The sequence below is a fragment of the Microcebus murinus genome, chromosome 4, assembly GCF_040939455.1.
Source record: "Microcebus murinus isolate Inina chromosome 4, M.murinus_Inina_mat1.0, whole genome shotgun sequence".
NCBI lineage: Eukaryota > Metazoa > Chordata > Mammalia > Primates > Cheirogaleidae > Microcebus > Microcebus murinus.
The window spans coordinates 39,193,311-39,215,050 of NC_134107.1; the positions used below are offsets into that span (position 1 = coordinate 39,193,311).

Here is a 21,740-nt window from a genome sequence, read left to right on the forward strand (position 1 = left end):
ACTTGGTACTTTTACTGAGTCTCCATATCTTTAATGTTAATTTCTGTGTTCTAACTCTTTTTTTTTTGTCCTTTCCCACTGCTTTCTATAAATTTTTCATAATTATTATCTTCTTTCTAGTATTTTTATCATCCAGTGTATTCTTTATTTTAGCTATTGTATATTGGGCATTGTTTATATTTAACATTTCCAACTAGCTCCCTTTTATTATATCTTGTTTGTTCTCTGTGTGTTGTTAATACATCTCTGATCACTCTGGATATATCTGACATGTTTAGCTAAAATTCTTAGACCATCTACTCCAATAATTCTGCTTCAGAGTGCATATGTGGTTCAACCTGTGTTCTTTCTTTTTCCTAACTCTGCATCTCAAATATATTGTTATTTTAGCCTCTTATTTCAATTTTTCTTGGATCATTATTTACTCTGGGTGGTAACAGTACAGGAAAAGGACCAAAGAAAGATGGCAGTTGTCCTAGGGAGAAAATGAAAGACCCAGGATAGAGAATCTCAGAAGCACAGAGTGCTGCAAAGGGTTCCGAGGGAGGTAGAGTGGGGAGTATGACTTCACCATTCCTCCCTCCTTCAACTCATCACTTCAGCAGGGCTTTTGCACCTCACTGATGTTACCAGGATGACAGTAGAGGCCTGAGCTGTTGCTACTGATTTCCAGGAGGAAAGCGTAAGAAGTCATCCTCCCAAGGATTAAAATACATTTCTGTAACACATGGATCTAATAGGTGTGGAAGATTAGATAAGGAGAAGAGAATGCTGAGGGATCTTTTTAACTCCTTCTCATTAAAAAAAGTTGCTAAACTACTGGGTCATTAAATATGAAATGTCCAATTTCGAATCAAAAGTGTAGTTTACTATATCCCAAACAAGAAGCAGTACAATCAATCAAAGTATGTGCCTAAACTATTGACACAGTTTTGCCATCTTAACAGTAGTTTATTTATGCCAACAGCAAAGAAGCCTGCAGAATAAGTGATGATGAAAGCGTGAAAGGGATTTGGCATTTTCAACAGCTTGTTGAGAATTGAATATTTTTCCTTGCAAGAAGTGGTCCAAAGCCTGGAAGAAGTGGCAGTCATTTGTTTCAAGATCTGGTGAATAAAGTGAATGACAGAGAGTTTCCAAATATAATCTCTGTAATTTGAGCAGCGTTGTTTGTACAACATGTGGTCCATCATCTTGTAAGAGGATTTGCCTGTCTCTATTGACCAAGTCTCAGCTGCTTCATACCAAGCATCCTCATCATGTCATCCAATTCGTTGCAGCCAACATCCAGTGTAATTGATTGACCAGGTTTCATGAAGCTGTAGTGGATAATACCAGTGCTGTATTGGTGATAATAACACCAAACAGACATCATTAGCTTTTTTAATATATAAATATTAGATTTTTGACTCTGTTTCAGCACTTCATCTTTATCCACCATTGTGCTGAATACTTGGGATTGTCAAAATCAATCCATTTTTCATCACACCTAACAATATGGTCTAGAAATGGTTCACTTTTATGTCGTGACAACAAAGAAAGGCAAGCTTCCAGACGATTTCTCTTCTGAAACTCATTTAATTCATGCAGTACCCATCTATCCAGCTTATTTACTTCGCCATTTGTTTCAAATGGTCCAATATTGTTGGAATAGTAATGTCAAACCTTGGTGCTAATTCACGTGTAGGTTGAGATGGATTTGATTTTCAGCCAATACAGCTTTCAGCTCCTCATTACCCACCTTGGTTTCAGGTCACACAAGTGGCTCATTTTCAAGATTAAAAGCACCAAAACAGAATTCCTCAAACCATTGACATACTGTGCATTCATTAGCCTTATCCTTCCCAAACACTTCACTGATACTCCGAGCTGTCTGTGCAGCATTTGTTCCATGACAGAACTCATATTCCAAAATAACACAAATTTTTGACTTATCCATGGTTTGACAAAAATTGCTCTTAAAAAAAACTTTGAAAGATAATCACAAGTCAAACCATAAATTTGAAAGAATGAGGATGTGCCTTCACAATAAAAATAAAACAAGAAGTATCAAAGTGAAATGTCAGAGATTTCAACTGTCAAACTTAGTACTTAAGGAAATAGGACATTTCATACTTAATAACCTAATAGCTTATTGAAATAGTTTTCTAGAGAAGTGACTCCAAAATGAGCCTATTTGGTATTGTGTGTATTTGTTTTCAGAATACATTATTAAAAGCTAACAACTGGTAAAATATTTGAGAAGTATTTCTAATGTTTGTATTCTATCTTTATAAACATCATTTGTGTTTTATAATATGAAGATACACTGTTTTAAAAAAAAAACACCTTTCTTTTAACAGCATATTTTAAAAATTGTATTCCTTCTTTCTTTTCCCTACTGGAAGATATAAAGAGATAATTATAATACAAATGATACAGTAATAATGAGTTTGCCTCTTATGTTACTGTAAGAGCTCATAGGAAGGTCCCCATGGAAAGACACTAAATCTGTGGAAGTCAGAAAGAAAACCCAAGAGATGAATGCTCTGCTCTGTGGTGTCTTCCAGAAAAGTCTCATTAAGTTGTCCAATATTAAGTAAAAGAACAGGTATTCATTTGTATCAGAAAAATAGTCTATTTTCTAATTCTGATGTTTACTTACCTAGGATGTGAATAATGACCAGAGTGTTCTGACCATAAGTGATATAAGGTTTTTATCAGCCTCTCATCCCAGAAGATTCCAAGAGGATAATTCACTCAGGGGGCCCCTAACCACATATCAGAGAGCCTTCTAATGGAGAAAAAAGGCTCTGACTTTAAAGCTGTTTAAATTTACTAAATTCTGCTCTTCATTTGTCATTCTCTCATTTCCTTTTGTATATCCTCATGGCAAAAACCAAAGACCACCAAAGTAGTCCCTTCTCATTTGTACCTTGGGCCAGCTCAGGTAGGATTTCCTTTGAAGTTGGTAATTTGGAATTTTTGGTCTCTACTGTGAGCTGTTGCTATAGTAATGCATACATTTACTAACTTTGTCATCAAAAGGAGGAATGGGTATGTATATTTATTAACTTCAATAGAAGAGTGTAGTGTTCCTTGTGGTTTTACTTCACATCACCTACCTATATCAAGATTTTCATTTCTAATTGAAGGGTTACATATTACATGCTATTTTTTTTTCTTTTTTATAGTTTAGTTTTCTAAAAAATATATAATGAATACAGGAGAATCCTGTGTTCACATCTAATCTGCTGAGATATAATGATTAGAATAATAAAATGCTAAGAGTACAGATGATGATGATGAAATAGCATAGAATTTTGAATTTGCTTACAATCAATTTTGCACTCTTTTCAACAGTGCATGTGTCATCTCAAATAATCACCAAATAAACTGCTATATAAGTAGAATTGACATACTTCTTGTAATGAAAAAGCCTTGGAGAAATAAAATAACTTGCTTGTATTCACTCACCTAAGTGATGAAGATGAAATTGAAATGGGAAGTAGAGAAGGAAGGGGAATTATGTCAGCTTAATGTCTACTATCTACTACATGACAGATACAATTTTAGGGAAATGATGCACGTTATTTTCATATGAATCACTTAAATATGATAATAAGGAAACTTGCAGAAGTTAGAGAGCTTGATTATGCCTGGTAAACAGCTAGTAAATTTATGAGCTAGAAAATGGCCCACTGGGAATTTAAATTCCAAACACTCTTATTTTGAAGCACATGCTAAGTTATGAATGTCTTCGGGGAGTTTTTGGTTTAGTAGAGTATTTTGGGGGAGGAATGGAAACCCTCCCTCATAACTTGATGTTAAACCATCAGGACGGCACTGCCAGCATGCTGAGAAGAGGGCAAGGATGACTCAGTAGGCCTGACTTCTTCCTCTTTCCAACTGCACATTCTTTGTCCATGACATTTTCCATACTCAGGAATTCTAACTTTGGCTTGTGCTCTTTCAAACGTTATAGGTCTCTTCTTTTTAGATCTTGGACAGTTTGCAAAATGCACTGGAATAATCATGAGTTCATGCCCTGGCTCCTCAGCTTACTGGCTGTGCTCACACAAGCTACAAACTTACCTTTTCTGAGTTATTCCTTTTCAGTAAAGAAACAATAAAATCATATAGTTTTATTATGAAGACCTGAGGAAATAGTATGAGTGAGCACTTCTCTTCTACTCTGACATCATTTACCATGAGGCTATGAAAAAACTCAGAGTAGATATGTTCAGTCAAAGCAGAATTGTATGGCACTTAGGACCATTCAGTAGGTATTGAGTCAGTAGGTGTTTGGTCAGGTGTTGAGGGGAGTGTTCAACAATGCTGCTGCTTTCATATGTCTATCCTTTTATGTAACATTTGTATCTAGAGAGCCAGACATTGGGCTACATTACAGGTGAGCAATGAGTATTGCTGTGGCATAACAGAGCAGAACCAACATGCATATTCTTGCAGGTGGACAGAACAGATAGCAGTGAATCCTTAACATGAAACAATCCTGTACCTAGAAACATCAATAGTCATTATCAGAAATACTGTGTCCTGGAATCAGGTATTCTAGATGACAGATTTGACTGAGTTTCAGAAATAAAATACCATATCCTAATGAAAGTTGTTGATTCTGCCTTGTAAACAAAAGGCAGGCTGTCTGTTGTTAAGGACCTGGGATTTCAGGTGATTGACTTAGATGGAGACTAGCTTCTGTATATTTGATGACTTTTTCATGGTTTTAGCTTCCATCAACTTGATGCTTAACATCTGTCTTTTATACGTGTGCCACACAGACCAGCCTTATTCTGGACAATTCGATCACATGCTTGAATCACCCTGCCTTAGTCTCCTGACTTTCTCAGAGCTACATCAAGCCCTGGGAGGAGATGAGTCCTACTCCTGGGAGCACACTTTTAAAATACAACCAACCAATCCAGAGACAACACTCCCAACTTCCCCTTTTATTGAGTTCTTACATGAGAGACCACTATGGACATGCACTCTGGTACCTTAGGGCCAGGTACCAACAACTCGGGACAGCCCCCATGCCCCAGAGCCTGCCAAAATCACTGAATCCAGCCAATCATTATCCTCTTGCCCTGCCTCTTCTATTCATTGCCTCTGAAACCTCAATAAAGGCTATTGCCCATAGTTTTCCCCTCTCCTTTTTCCTTAGACCAGCTTTAGAGCCTCCTTGCCCATGGAGTGGCAGAGGAAACTGCAAGAAATAAACTATTTTTCAATGGTAGTCTTTTCCCAATCTTTTGGCTTACCATACTTTATATTTTCCATTGATCCTTGAAACAAAAGATAAGGTCCAATCCCAGTAAATGGTGTATAAGGTGGTTCTGGGAAATACAGCATAACTCAAGTGTTCTGCGTGGCTCTCAGGAGTACCATCCCTCCTGCCTCCAGTGGATATTAGTTATGAGAGCTGAGACGAAAGGGTCCAGGGAACGTCCTTTTGAGACAGAAAATCTGAAGAGCAGTTTGATCCTTAAATTTTGGGGTGCATCATAACCATCTGTGGAGTTGATTAAATAGGCAGATGTGGGGTTCTGTCATTGAGAGATCCCTATTTAGTAGATGTGGTATATGGCTTAGTGACCTGCTTGACTTAATTTACTTCACCGTCAGTCACACCCCACAATCCAAGAGCTGTTGATGTGGGGCCTGACCAACTCTCTTGTCTCACTCTGTCCCTCTGTTTCTCATCCATAAAAGAAGGCTTGGAGTTAGATGATCTTCAACAGTCAAATAAAATGTTAATCTTTTCTTAGAATGAATCCTGACCCAGTATTATTCTGATCATGGTAACTGATTGTTCTTTTATTGTATTTGCATTTTTATTTTTTAGTGGTGTTTTTGTTCCATAGCTGCAAAGCAAAGAGCACAAAGAAGAAACACACTTACAGTAGCCTGGTGTTTTTCTGCTTTCTCAGATGTCTCTTTAAGTTGATTCTGCAGGGCCTCCTGAAGAGACTTCATTTCTTCTCTAGTTTAGTAGAAAATAGAGAGCAAAAGAGAAAAAAAATAATATAATTCTATTATTTCCTATGTACCTTATGAAAGGAGGCTTTGCTGTGTACCTACATTTAGGAAACAGACAACTAGAGTTGTATCAAGCCACACTTAAGCATACAAGATACATCTGAGGACTCTGGGAATAAACGGCTTTCTTTCATGCAAATACTAAAAGCAAAAAAATTGCCCTGCTATTATGTTTCATAATATAAGAATCCCGCTGTGTGAATCATCCATGAGGCACATAATGTGTTAATTCAAATCAATATAATAATTCAAGTTGAAAACAATTTCACTGACAGAATGCCATGGTGCGAACATGCTGGTTAGAAAAAGTCACCATATACTTGCTGCTAGCATAAAATTACTGTTCCCTTCTGGTGCTCCTAATTGATTAATTCTAAAGCATTATGCTTTAGACATCCTTCATAAGGCCTGAGACTCTCCATAAAAACAAAGGGAAAAGAGACTTATTTCTAACTTGAGGGCTCATTTAATGGGGATAAGAAAGAAAGTGCACTCCTATGCATATATACGTGTCTCAAGCTCACTAATACATTTGGCCTTGACTCCATTGTTAAAATTAGAAACATTTCCCTAAATCTGTATTGCTTTTAAGAGTTTAGAATTTACTCATTTATGACGAATCATACTATCTTTCTGTGCCTTGATTTTATCACCCAAGCTATCACTTCAAACAATCAGATATTATTAGATAATGGTTAGCGTGTGTTTCTTGGGGTGTGTGTGTGTGTGTGTGTGTGTGTGTGTGTGTGTGTGTTCATTCTAGCTAGAGAAACTCCTTCAAAGCAATAGCAACAATAAAACAGAAACCTGTTCTAGTCTTACTAGCAGCTAAACTATTTAAAATTCCCAACATAGTACCAAAAGGCTAAGTCTGGAAATTTGGACAAATGACAGAACTTCCCATACTCAGCCTCTTCATCCATAAAATGGACACAATGATAGAAATACCTTTAGGCTTGTGGTCATATTTTAGATGACATAATGCAAGCAAAATGCTTTGCACGATGCCTGGAAAAGAATTACTTAATAAATGTTAGATCATTGCAACAGCCACAAGCACCACTCCAGACTCCTGTGTTCATTCTTGGTCCACTGTGTGCTACACAAACAGAAACAGCTCTTTCATCAAACAGGACTTAATGGTGGCCCCAGAGTCCTTACTCTAGAAAGTCTTATGTCCCAGTCTAAGTTTCGAGAATGTGAGAGAGGATTTATATGTTTATTGGAATCAATTTGGACTTTGTTCAGCAAAGCAAAATATAGTTAGAACAAGTTATAAAACAATTAAGTCATTTTAGTTTTTAGATGATTTATGCTTGCTTAAGTGATGCTTATAATATGCTTTCGCTTAAAGTAGATTTTAAGTTACAACTTCCATTACTGCCTCAACCTGGTTTCATTTATCAGACTTATTTTATGCATGAACACTTAAAATGTGGACTTCTGTGACTACTTCTGATATTTTCCACAAATAGTGCTTGTAGTATAATATAGTGTAATATAATGGAATGGAATATAAATATCTACATATATTGTAGGCTTACAATGTGCAAGGCATTTTTAGAAGCCTCACATCAAACCATGGCATCATATTACAGACAGAAAACTGACAGATAAAGAGATGCTAAAATTGTATTCTAGAGCTGAGGTTCCCATCTATGGTGAGTTGTATATTAATAATTATTTCATTATATATTACAACATAATAATAATAGAAATAAAGTGTACAATAAATATCATGCACTTGAATCATCGTGAAACCATCTTCCCCCGTGGAAAAATTGTCTTGCATAAAAATGGTCCCTGGTGCCAAAAAGGCTGGAGGACTGCTGTTCTAGGGTCTATGTGCTCAAACTCTAGAAAGTCATTATTCCACCTTTACTGAGAGAGAGAAGAAGGGAGGAAGGAAGGAAGGAAGGAAGGAAGGAAGGAAGGAAGGAAGGAAGGAAGGAAGGAAGGAAGGAAGGAAGGAAGGAAGGAAGGATCAATCTACATATTACCACTAACACTCAAATCTTCAACAAGCAATAAATGAAGCAGAATAAAGTTATATTTCCTACTGAACAAAAGTTGTAATAAAATATAATCATTTTAATTTAAGTTTTTGGATTGAAAAACTCATTTTATTTTAAAATTATATATATATAACATTTCACAAAAATGAAATTATAAAACATATTTTGTTAAAATAAAAAGGGAGCCAAGTGCAGTGGCTCACACCTTTTTTTTATTTCAGCATATCACTGGGGTACAAATATTTAGGTTACATATGTTGCCTTTACCCCACCCAAGTAAGAGCTTCAAACGTGTCCATCCCCCAGACAGTGCACATCGCACCCATTAGGTGGGAATATACCCATCCCTTTCTCCTCCCTCATACCTGCCTGACACCAGATGAATGTTACTAGTATACATGTACATAGTGTTGATCAATTAATACCAATTTGATGGCGAGTACATTTGGGAAGCCAAGGTGTGAGGATTGCTTGTGGCCAGGATTTCAAGACCAGTCTAAGGAATATAGTAAGAACTTGTCTCTACAAAAAGTAGAAAATTAGCCAGCCATGGTGATGTGCACCTGTAGTCCTAGTTACTCGGGAAGCTCAGGTAGGAAAAACTGCTTGAGCCCATGAGTTTGTGCTATGACCAGGCCACTGCACTCTAGCCCAGGTGAGAGGGAAACCCATCTCAAAAAATAATAATAATTAGGAGTGTGTGTGCATAAATATGTACATAGGTGTATATACTCTTTTCAAAAAAGTCCCCCATACTGACATCTAGAGGCAATGTGGGGACCAAGAAAAAAAATAATAAACAGTAAAATCTGTTAACAAAGACTGGAGAAAGTAGAGAATCCTGGACACTTTCCTGCCAAGGAAAGCTATCAGGCAGAACAATGAAGTGAACCTATGTCTCCTAAATCTCTCCATCTCTTCTCTGCCTTCCTGTAGGCTTATTTTTTCTCATGCTCACTGCTCTCATGCTTTAGGTGGCCCTAAATTTCTGCTTTTCAAACTTGCTAAGTGACCCTCCTGTGGGAGATGATTTCTGACCTGTGTCTGCACCACTTCCCACCAACACTGGGATTTGCTAAAACTATGTTTGGCAACTCTAGGGCTCTGTTTGGTACTAACCTGAAGCTTTAATTGTAAAGAATTGATGGCTCCAGGGACACCTGTGACAGAATGCTCAGATGTTGAAATATTGTAGCATGAAATTTTGTTACAAGGAATCTTAAAGGGCAGTTATTTCACACTTTTTCCATTTCACATTATAAATATCAAAATACGCCCAAATCACTCTACAGGAAGGCATTTCTTTCAAGTAGTTATTAACTTTTATTTTCATAACATCACAGATGGAGAACTTGACACTATTACACTCATTCTTTTAGGTGTTAGAGAACATTATTGTAAAAATCTTTAGTATACTGAGTTTTAAATTAATTTACAGGAATCTCCACCCACCAACTACTGTAAAGAATGAAATATTGTATTTCTTTTTTTTCTCAAGACAACCTTTTAGATATTTCAGGGTGCTGTCCTATTACCTTGTCTCCTTTTGGTGGTTACATAGTCTCACTCTTTACACGGTGTAGTTTAAAATCTCTTTGTCCACTTAGAGACTCTCCTGTGAATAATATCTAGACTGTCTAAATATTTCTGACAATTTAATACTCAAAAGTCAACACACTGTCATTCTCTCTCTCTCTAACACATGTGCACACCCTTTTCTCTGTCTCTCTTGGTAGAAAGACACTCTCTGATTTTCTCTATGCATAATCATATATGGTCACCCCTTATCCTCTGAGTTTACTTGAAGTCTAATTCCAACCACATGGAGAGACTGACTAGTAGCCTCCTGGTTATATTTCCAAAAGAGAAATTCTAAGTTATCCAACTTTGTTTTGGTGTCTGCCTTTGAACCAATTAACTATGGCCAGTGGTTTCACAGTCACATAAAAGCAGCAAGCTTCTAGTGGTCACTACCCCAGGTAAAGAAGCAGATGGCAAGGATCTGGAGATAAGTGATCCAGAGGAGAAGGTAACAATTGAGAGCTGGGCCCACAGCCAAACAAAATTTACAATACGCTTCCCTCTTTCAAACTCGGATAAAACTTCTACATTTGCAATAAATTAATGTTTTTATATCCAAAAGTGGTATTTTTATTTCACTATTTTTTAATATACCTAAAATTGGAAATGAGATACTCAGTACCCTTCAGTTACATAACCATGATTTCAATATTCCTCTTTTTAAGTAAATAGCAAAAACTAACATATCAAATGTTATATCCTTTTTAAGAAGTTACCAATTGTTAGAATTGATTTTCATTCTGACTTTAGTTGCATATGTCATAAATTTACACATTTTAAATCACTTTTCTAATTTAGGATAAAACTTTGAAATTGCAATACCAAAATATATGTTCCATTTCATCCTTTCATCAAAATACTTGTTCTATCATTGGGTAATTTTTACACACTATCAATTGTGTATATGATGATCTAAAATTCTTAATAAACCTAATCAATTTTTTTTCAGATTTTCCTGGATATTTTGTCTGTCAGATAGCACAGCCATAGATAATTTAAGAAAACAACAGCAAACTAAGGGAATAGACTTTCCTTATTCCCATAATGCATAAGCCTAGCTCCTTATGTGTGTTCCTCCCATAATGAAGAGAGGCTGACTTTATTGCTTTTTCATTCCATGGTCTTCACTATTGATATTTCTCTGTCATTGTCACTTAGCCATTTTTTCTCACCCTGTTCTACCTTTTTCTTTCTACCTTGATTAGGGTCAGCAAAATAATTCTCCTAAAATATTTCTTTAATTTATCATCTCCTGTAGAACTACCTCAAATAGGTTCTCTATTGCTTATCACTGAAGTCCAGTCTGGGACAACCTTTAAGAGTTTTAATTTTTGGTCCCAGACTTTGCATAAAGATTTATTTTCTAATCTTCTCAGACTCACTCTACCTTCTTAAATCACTATAACCCTCTCACTGGTGATGCACATACATCATGAAAAGGTCATTTCTATTTTTTCTATTTTTCTATATTCTCCTTTCCAATGTGAAATGCTCTATACAAAATAATTATTTTTGGTGTTTCTTGGTCTTTTGGGACCAATTATTTCTTATTTTACTTTATTTTTTTTATTTTTTTTAGAATATAATTTATTGCTAACTATAATCCCCATGTTGTATAAAGATCTCCTGAACTTATTACTCTTATCTAATGAAACTTAGTACTCTTTCACCAACAATTTTCTAACCACCCCTTCAACTACTGCAGCCCCTAGTAACCACTATTCTACTCTTCAATTATATGAGAGCAGCATTTTTATCTACCATATATGAGTGACATCATGCAGTATTTGTCTTTCAATACCTGCCTTATTTCCCTTAACGTAACATCCTCTATGTTGATCCATGTTGTCACAAATGACAATATTTCTTTCTTTGTTATGGTGGAATAGTATTCCAGTATTACTACTGAAAAGATTATTTACAATTCTCCATCACTACCTCAATGACCCACAAATACTTGTATAATATTAAGCATACATGTTTTAAGAGGTGATTTATTTCAAACCAATAAAATCATTTAAACTGAAGTAGTTTTGGAAACAATCTCAGCTCAATATTTTATTCAAGCACTTTTGCATATTAGACTTTGAAGAGAATTTCACATTCAATAAATAATAATCATATCATTGTACATAATAAAACAGTGTCAATGCAAGACTCAATTTTATATTTCTAACAGATGCTATTGCCTCAATTCAAATGCATGTCAATGATAGGCTTCTCAATCAAGAGCCAAGATCAGTGGAAGAGATAACAGGCTGATGGAGAGGAACGTAGAATTTACTCCATACAGCATCCTTCTAGCAGCTTTTTGTTTTAGAAAGTGAGACAACATGGAAGGCTGTAGCTATTGGGTAAGACACAGTAGAGTTTAAATTCTAATCCAAATTAATATGACTCTCAGCAGTCCACTTAAGCACTTTGAATAATTTCCTATCTATAAACGGAAATAATACCTACTTTACAAGATAGCTGTGAAAATGAAACAAGAAAAAATATATAAAGCATCTAGAAGATCCTCTAGTAAATGCATAACAAATGTGAGCTTGTTTCTGCCTTAAAATACCTTGTTTTGTTTTTTTGGTTTCTCTTTATTTTCTGTTTTGCTCAGAGAAGCAACTTTAAAAAGACATGGCTTTTTATTATCCATAGCGATCTATCTCATAATATATTAATATTTCCCTCAAAAATAAACAAACCAACACTAATAAAATGGTCCTAATTCTACTTGCATTGTCAAAAAGATTATCTTAGTCTTTACCACCTGACCATTATTGTCATAAACAAGTTTTGATTCTGTTGAATGTAGTCCACTGAGGTCAATATTACTGTATATGTTTATTTTTTAAATTTTTTTATTTTTATTTTTTTTATTTACTCATTTATTTTTTGAAACAGAGTCTCACTCTGTCACTTGGGCTAGAGTACCATGGCATCAGCCTAGCTCACAGCAACCTCAAACTTCTGGGCTCAATCGATCCTGCTGCTTCAGCCTCCCTAGTAGCTGGGACTACAGGCATGCACCACCATGCTTGGCTAATTTTTCTGTTTTTAGTAGAGACGGGGTCTCACTCTTGCTCAGGCTGGTCTCAAACTCCTGACCTCAAGTGATTCTCTTGCCTCAGCCTCCTAAGAGTGCTAGGATTACAGGCCTTGTAAGCCATCACGCTTGATCCCATAAGCCAGTTTTATGTGGTCAGTGATAGACATCTACTATTCCTCTCTTTGTAAATCCCCTCTTCCTGCAGCCATCCCATTTCCATCATTGCCAAAAAAGTTCTTCAACCCATCATCCCTGTAGGATTTTTCTTTCTCTTAATATCAAACGGCTCTGCCTGAGCTCTGACTATCTTCTTCTATATCTCCCTAATCCAAGATACTTCATCTTATATCAATCCTAAAAATTAATTCATTTCTAGCATTCTTCCTAAGTTTCTCAGAGCAAATTGTAGTGGAGCTGGGGAATAGGACCTTTATACATCAGAAGAGCATGGGAACCACAGGCAAATTCACAGAGGGGAATGATGGTCTAGGTCCAGATACCCCCTACCCCCACCTCTTTTCCTCAGGGCACAGAAAAAGCCATACTCAAAATATGCTTTAAATATATATGAGCATACATCTCCTTTCCTATAGTTCTGTGAGGTCATCATTGAAATCCAGCAGTGTTGCAGGTGTGTGGAGTGCACCATCCATATTGAGAAAGTCAAATTCTTCCTCCTCATCCCGGATCCCATTCTCTTCTAGGGTATGATCCATGTTCAGGTTCTTCCCTTCATATTTCCATGTGTAGCTGGCAGCATGTGCGTTATAGGGGAGATACCGGTGTAGGATTTCCCACATTGACTCCAGGGTCCCCACATCTTTAGTCTTAGGATCAAACCAGTGGCTGATGTCCTGACCTGAAACTTCCACGATAGGTTTCAGCAGCACATTCCCCTTATATTCCTCTGCCAGTGGCGTTAGGTCGTACACGTGTCCCAGGTAAGACACCCAGAGGTCTTCGGGTTGGTTATGTTGGGCAACCTCTGCCGGCGTGAAATAGCGACGCTGGAAATACTCAAACTCTGGCCCAGCCACTAGACCCCAGCGCAGCATGGCTCTTGCTCTGTCGGTCACCAGCTCCCTTAGTAGCTTCCTCGCTCCTCTGCATACACTCACTACTACCTCCGCCCTCTCTTGCAGCAGCTAAGGGGAGCACGTTTACCCGCTGACATGGAAACCATTGTCTTTTTCCGGCCACCAGCCACTGAAATTAAACACTATGCGGGTGAGGAGGGGCTAGGGCTGCGCGTGCTCTTGGGAAACGTAGTCTTGCATATGTTTATTGATAGATGGACTTATTAGTATCCATCTTATTAATAAAGTATTAAAGACCTTTAACACTCAAATTGTGATCTGCAAAGAACATCAGCATCACCAAGGAACCTGTTAGAAATGCAGAATCCCAAGCCCCACCCCATATCTACTGTATAAGAATCTGCATTGGAACAAGATTCCGTAGTGAATCACATGTACATTTAAGTGTGCATAAGAAAAGAAATAAATTCTTGCATGTAGAATAAACAGATTATAGTGAAGTTCCTAAATGTAGTTCGACACTATGGCAAAAAAAAAAAAAAAAAAAAAAAAAAATAGAAAAGAAAGAGAAGCACAGTCTTACCTTTGTTTCTGTCCTAATTCCAGAAGCTTCTGAACATCAGTTTTGGAGGACTGCTCATCATTTTTTAAAGACTGATAAGAAGCGTGGAAAAAAAGAAAGTTAAATTCAAGTGAGAAATTGAGGGTTGCTTTACTTTTGGTTCTATGGTACAATGCATGACTACACCTGTGCCCTGGAACAAGTATGTGAAAACAAGGCATCATGGTCCTCACAGCTCTAAGATGTACAAAATAATCTATGACACCAGTTAGTTAATATACTACCAGTGAGTGAAAGGGGATTGAGTGCAGTCTGAGCTTTTAGAGGTTAGATGGAGAAGAAATGATTTATAAATATCTAAATTTCTTGATAAGTGAATATAAAATATATCTTTTATTCTTCCTTTGAAGTTTAATTATGTTCTCTGCAGACATGTTAAACCAGCTCTGCTTTAGATTCTACAAATACTGGGAAAGATTGAAAGCCTCCCGGCATAAGCTGGGAAATAACACAATTAAAGATTAAACCAGTTAAAAGACATGCACCTGTTTGGTCTTGTCTATTTCTTGCTTACGAGTAATGCATTAGAATACCCCCCAAAAAATAGGGCCATGTAAAATTGCAACTGGTCTTTAAAGACAAAGTGTTAAGAAAAAAAAAATATATATATACACCACCTTTGTCATTAGTATTTATATACTTTGGCAAACTCAGGATTCAGAGACCATGAATTATAGAAGAAAAGCCCCTTGAGCTTTTTCTCATAAAAGAATATGTCCAATTAAGTTTCCTCTAATAACTTTATTATTTATATCCAATAAACTATTTAATAGGGTAACCTGTCATTCTTGACATTAAAAGTGGAAACTAAGGGACAATAATGTTGTTTGCAGAAGAAACAGCTGTGACTTGTAGGGAATTGATAATAGGAAGAAGGGCAAATGCTTTGTTTACTTAAGATTTATTTAACAAATATCCATCATAAATTATGCAAAGACCTATTTGAAGTCATGGTGACTACCTTCACAGATTTTTCAATCTAGTATTGAAAACAAACAATTTTGATGTAGTATGATAAGTACTGTATTAGGGATGTCTTGGAATGAACTTCACAAGACAAAGTCTTCCTTATAATGACTGGCTGGGGTTATCACTGAAGCAGCTAATACACAGTGTTCTGTTTTTTTGGAAAGAGCAGCATCACATATCTACAAAGAAAACAGGAAGAGGAATTAAAATGAGGGAAAACGTCATTATTCTTGGGGTTTACAGTTCAAAGTATATCATGGTCATATGACATCAGGCAGGTCACAAAATCAGCCTTTGACTTCCTCATCAGAAAAACAGAGATGAGAATCCTGAAGATCCTATTTTAAAGAGTTATTGGAGAACTCAAAGGGGATAATAGATGTATGAAAACACTTGGCAAAAAGGGCAATACAAATATGCTTATTCATTTACTGACCCTCTTATATACTCTGGGTATTCAGAAGGAAATGAAGATCAAAAAATCGGGGAACTGCACTCAAGAAATAACACAAAAAAGTACAAAACTGAGATACAGAAATGAAACATATAGATATGAAGATGTGGGTGAGCAAGGCACACCCAATTAGGAGAGCTGGAGTGTACCTCCTTATAATTTCCTCAGCAATATCTGGGGAAGTGGAGTATAAATTTCTGAAAATAATCTTAGTTCCTTTAAGGATATCAGAGACTAATATATCTACCAATTAGCCAAAATATTTATTAATTGCCTTATATTACCATCTCATCCAGGTGCTGTGGTTACAGAAACAAATAAGACTTTTGAAGCTTCTATCTTCATGAAGTTCCATTTGAAAAGAAAAATGTACAATGGGCTATATAATTATTCACTCTAAATTTGAAATCTAGAATCATGATTTTTATATTTATATGACTTTGGACGATCCCTGTGGCCTATTTGAGTCTTGTTTCCTATGCATATATGCATACAATTTGATCTTAATTTTGTACAGAGGTTACTAAGAAGATTTAATATGATAAAGCACAATGGCTGGCACAAAATAAACAGAAGGCATCTTAAAAATTGCAACTACATTTAGTGTTATAATTGTTACTCTGTCAACAAATGTTATTCCATGAAATTATAGCTTTTTATTAATCAATTTTCCAGACTATAATTAGTTGTATTGACTTTAGGCTACTTGTATAGAGAGACTGAGTGTTCTGGAAATATTGTAAACACTGACCACTTCTGGAAATATCACGATATACTTGCAATATTCTCAATATGTCAGGTATTCCATATCTCTGAGAAGGTGCAGGTATCTTTAGTATTCTTCCCAGTCTTACTTACCTGGTGAATTTCCATTTAATGATAAAATGCAGCTCTGGCATTGAGTTCTATGGAAATCAGTTTGTATCCCCTTTTATTCTAGTGAGTGTTTTCCTAATGTTCTGTGCACATTTCCATCACAGTACTACTATTCCTGCACTGTTATAGTCTGTTCCTACTGGATTGTGGATATATTTTTTTAAATTTTATTTCCATCTTCTCCAGATGTAATATAACCTCTGGAACAAGAGCTTATATGCTGAGTTCAAACACTCTGTCCCATATGCATGCTATTAGTTTCTTAATATTTCTTTAAGTCTGTTTGCTTACCTATAAAATGAGACTAATACTAACTATATTATAGTCTTCTTGTGAAAATTAAATAAAAAATGTAGACCTTGACCATGTGCAAAAGCTTTAGTGGTTACTGACACCATCATCTTCACCATCCTCATGAGACTAAAAAGCTAAGGAGAGTATAGACAGTGGTAACCCAAACCCACATGGTTCAGAAACATGGTTCAGTTCAATAACTAATAGGCTCTGCAGCCAGATTGTCTACATTTAAACTCTAGATGATTTTGTTAAATATAAAAAATAGCTTATCTTCTCTAAGCATGATTTCTCATGTGTAACAAGGAAAAACACAATAATAGTACTACCCTATGTTATGAGCATTAAATCTTATAATACTTGCAAAGTTTTTAGCATAAGTAGATAGTGAATAAATGCAATGTTAAATTGAATATTGAAATATATTGTCAGATATTTCAGAAATTTTTCTTATCAGTTGTATGCCCTATTTTTGCTTTTTTGATAACAATTTCACCATGATAATACATTTTTATAGATGACACTCTCTAAGCCATTCACCCATTTCAGTAATGAGGTTTATTAAAGAATCTTCAGAGCTATCCTGGGGGGAATTTAAAATTCTCTTAGAGTCATCATCCCTATATTCACTTAACTCTTGGCCATAGTTGCATTGTGTCATTTTATGTCAAAAATATATGGGTCAAATTGATCTTCGAAGCTGCGAGGAATTGATGGCTTTGCCAGTCACATGACTTCCTCATTCTCATATTTGCAAACCACAGATTCCTAGACTGCATCTTAAATTGCTCTTATTTTCAAAACTTGTATAATAATAAGAACTATTATAATAAAGCCAAGAAATGTTTTAAAAACTGTTAAAATGCATGTAAATCTCCTAAAGAATATCAAGTAACTGCTCATTCTTACTGCTAGGAAAGTTAGTTTTCATCTCACCTGAAGGTTGACTTTAATTCCATCAAGTTCTCTTGATGTTTTTGTCAGCTGACGAAGGATGGTGCTTCGCTCCTTAAAGACTTCTTTCAGCTGCTTTTCCAGCTCTTCATAGTCCTGTCTAACACAGAAAGAACAGGCATGAGAGCCCCCCAAATGCTTCTACTCTGTATCAGTCATAATCAGCTCTCATAATTTTAGTAAAATCTAGATTAATTAAAATTTCAGTTACTAGGATATTGTATTGTTATACTTTCATATAAAAGAGAAAAATTCAAAAACCATGCAGTTTTATAAAAAAGATTTAATTTTCCAATGAGGGCTATCCTGGCTCAAGAGCTGTTCCAGGACACTACTGTACATTGTCTATACGTACAAAGTAGTTTATCAGGCCATCTTTGAAAATAGATATTTTTCCTGACATCACACTTTTATCTAAAGGTCCTTAAAATTTTACAGCAAGGGATATGATTTGGAGCAATGTATCTCAGAGACATAGGTTCTGACACTGGGGAACAACAAACTTTGAAGTAGGGGCTTTGCTTCTTCCCTGATTTGTAGAGAAGGTAGCCCACTGAAATGGCAATCCCTTCTAAACATGGATAAGAATCCCTATTGCTGGCCGGGCGCTGTGGCTCACGCCTGTAATCCTAGCTCTTGGGAGGCCGAGGCGGGCGGATTGCTCGAGGTCAGGAGTTCAAAACCAGCCTGAGCAAGAGCGAGACCCCGTCTCTACTATCAATAGAAAGAAATTAATTGGCCAACTGATATATATATAAAAAATTAGCCGGGCATGGTGGCTCATGCCTGTAGTCCCAGCTACGGATCACTCGAGCCCAGGAGTTTGAGGTTGCTGTGAGCTAGGCTGACGCCACGGCACTCACTCTAGCCTGGGCAACAAAGCGAGACTCTGTCTCAAAAAAAAAAAAAAGAAAAAAAATTAAAAAAAAAAGAATCCCTATTGCTGTTAAAAAGGTGTCGGGAGAAAAAAAGGGCCTATAATAATCAGTTAATAAATATAGTATTTATAGTGAACTTACAATAGCCTTTTTAACAAGGACCATGAATAATGATTCAATTATCTCAGTGTCATACATATATAGATACATTTTCCATTTTTCTTGTATGTTTTCTGCAAGAAGGTAAGACAGGGTAATACTCAAATGTAAAAAAAAAAAAAATGAACTCAGAGAGATTAAGTTATTACCCTAAGGTCCTTCTTATTATAAGAAAGAAAAATCAAGAAATGTGTGTGTGTCTCTGTGTGTGTGTGTGTGTGTGTGTGTGTGTGTACATGTATATTTGGCAGTTGGGGGTAGGGGGCGGAATGAGGAAACAGACAATTGCCAGTACAGCCTAAAACTGTAACTAGGGGAACGTTAAAATGATTAATTGCAGCACATAGGAGAGCTGCTGGTCTAGGGAAGACTTCTTAGGAAAGGAAATATAAAATATATAGGATGTGCTCTGGAAGATAAACAGAAAGTAGCCATATAAAACGGGAATGGATGTGTAAATGCTAATGAAAATAAACTCATCAAATTTTTAAAAAATGAATAAATGTCACAAGATTTGGAGTCCTCATTGGGAAGTAAGAAATTTGCTGCTGACGTGAGGCTGTGGTAAGTATGAGCAAAAGCGTGCAAGCGTCTTAAGTGATGTTTGGGAGTTTGAGCACTGTTTTGAGAATGAAGAGAAGTAATCGAAAGGTTTTAAGCAATGAATGACAGGATCAGACTTATATTTTGGAAAAAGTTGCTAAAATTAGCTAAAAACTTGGGAGTGAATTGGAGCAGGGAAAAACCTGGAGAAGAGAGACTGTCAAGGAAGTTACCATTGCAATAACCCAGGCAAAAGATCATGGTAGCCTAACTAAATCACAAGCAGCTGGGACAGGGAAATTTGAATTGATTTCAGCAGAGCATACAAACTGGAATCAATAGGATATTGTATCTGTGTCAGTTGGTTGGTTGTTTTTAAATTCCTTTGTCTGTGTGTGTTGTGAGGAAAAAGAGAGAGAGAGCTGATTAATAATGAGCCCATGTTTCTGGCTTAAGCAACAGTTGGAGACAGCCCTTCACTGGGAAGAAGTCAAACGAAGAACAGCATTTTTGGTAAAAGATGGGTTGAGAAGTTCAATTTTGATCTTGTAGGAAAATGGCTCAAGCACTCTCAGCTTCAGGTTCTTTGTAAAATGTAACACTGACCTGGCATTTTTATGTGTTAAATGGAGTACCTTATGTAAAGCTTTGAACCCATAATAGGTCACAAATTAAAATATTATCTATAACTTCTTTTGCTGAGAAATATGATGAATTTACAGTCATTCTGCAGAATTATAAAGAAATTAGATCTACCAATGGCCTTTGTGATAATTAATAAATGCATCTCATCTAGAATAGGCTTCTATTACAATTCTTTGCTTTTTCTCCTATGCTAAATGTAGGTCTTTAGCACTCTTCACATTCTTCTTATTAAAAGGAAATTGGAATGACCCACTGCTGAGAACCACAATATTTCTTGCTGGCCTTGAGAATTTCACTGATGAATAATAATCAGCCAGTAATAGACAGTTATCAATGCCCAAGGTTTCCATTCAGTCCTACTGACAAAGTCAAATAACAAATGGCAAGGCAATTTTCAATTTCTTCCAATTTTACAAACTTTATACCCCAGTTTGTTTCTCCTGAACAATAAAAACATCTCCAAAATCATCTTAAGTGACCATAGTAAATCATAATGGTAGATAATATGTACTGACAATGTATCATATGTAAGATAGTTATATGCATATCAACTAATTTAAATCTTTAAAACAACTCCATGAGATAAGCATTAGTATTAACCCTATTTTACAGTTGAAGAAATTGAGTCCCAAAAATAGTGAATAACTTTCAAAAATACACTGCTATTAAGGAAATGGCAAATCAGTTAACCTCCACAGCCCAATGTCTTAATCACTACTCTGTAAGAACATACTGACTTGGCTATGTATGATTAATGATTGCATTAAATCAATCTCACATTATTGAAATAAATACTATTATGTATATATCTGTTAGACTTAATTTTCTAATGTTTTATTTATGACTTATACATTCATTTTTATTAGAAAAATTATTATAAATATATATATATATATATAGAGAGAGAGAGAGATTAAGAAACAGGGAGAGATTCATGGCTTGGATACTATAATCTAAAATGCTCAGGTTCCTTATATAAAATGGCTCAGTATTTGCATATAATCTATGTGTACCTCTTGTATACTTTATTTCATCTCTAAATTGCTTATAATACTGATACAATGTAAATGGTATGTAAATTTCTGTTATGCTTTATTATTTTTATTTGCATTATTTTTTATAGTTATCTTGATTTTTTAAAATATTTTTGGTCTATGGTTGGTTAAATCCATGGATAAAAAGGGCCAACTGTATAGTCAGATTTTATACTCACAAACATATCAAAAAGAAGAAAGATTTAAATTATTCTCTTCCTAGAAGCCAAAGGTATTCCAAAATGTCATAGTGTCTTATTTATTCATAGTTATGGTGACTGAATAACAGTGATTTTACATGGCTTAATCAAAGTATTAAAATGGGGACTGCAGGTAGTTGTTTCCTAGAAAACATTTGCAATGCTTGCCTCGGAGAAAATTATGACAACTATAAAATTCCTTTGACTCTTGGCACAAAATCCATGGAATATTTTGTCAAGTGACATCTGTGCTATCTAAAACTATTCTTTCCAGACCTAACATTTCTTTGTTTCATACTCAGCATTCAATGTGATTACAAGGATATTTTTCACATTTTTTCATTCAAGCCAATGAAAACAAAAAGAACCTCCCAAAGACACTCAAGGTGTGCGGCAGAAT

The 21,740-nt window shown here is 35.7% G+C and overlaps 1 protein-coding gene and 1 pseudogene across 2 annotated transcripts in view; both read right to left on the minus strand.

The window, feature by feature from the left end:
• The window catches only part of LUZP2 (leucine zipper protein 2), a 440,045-nt gene that overhangs the window by 206,167 nt on the left and 212,138 nt on the right, over nucleotides 1-21,740 (minus strand). Inside the window, exons 2-4 of one of the 2 annotated variants that reach the window (XM_020286544.2) lie at nucleotides 17,864-17,977; nucleotides 14,296-14,366; nucleotides 5,899-5,980 (exon numbers count right to left, since the gene is read on the minus strand). In XM_020286544.2, the coding sequence (XP_020142133.1) occupies nucleotides 5,899-5,973 (75 nt within the window). In that variant the 5' untranslated portion in view covers nucleotides 5,974-5,980; nucleotides 14,296-14,366; nucleotides 17,864-17,977. Of the gene's footprint in view, nucleotides 1-5,898; nucleotides 5,981-14,295; nucleotides 14,367-17,863; nucleotides 17,982-21,740 lie in introns of both variants that reach the window. The other variant, XM_020286543.2, reaches the window with a different exon arrangement.
• LOC109730657 (cytochrome b5 domain-containing protein 1 pseudogene) lies at nucleotides 12,834-14,158 on the minus strand (annotated as a pseudogene).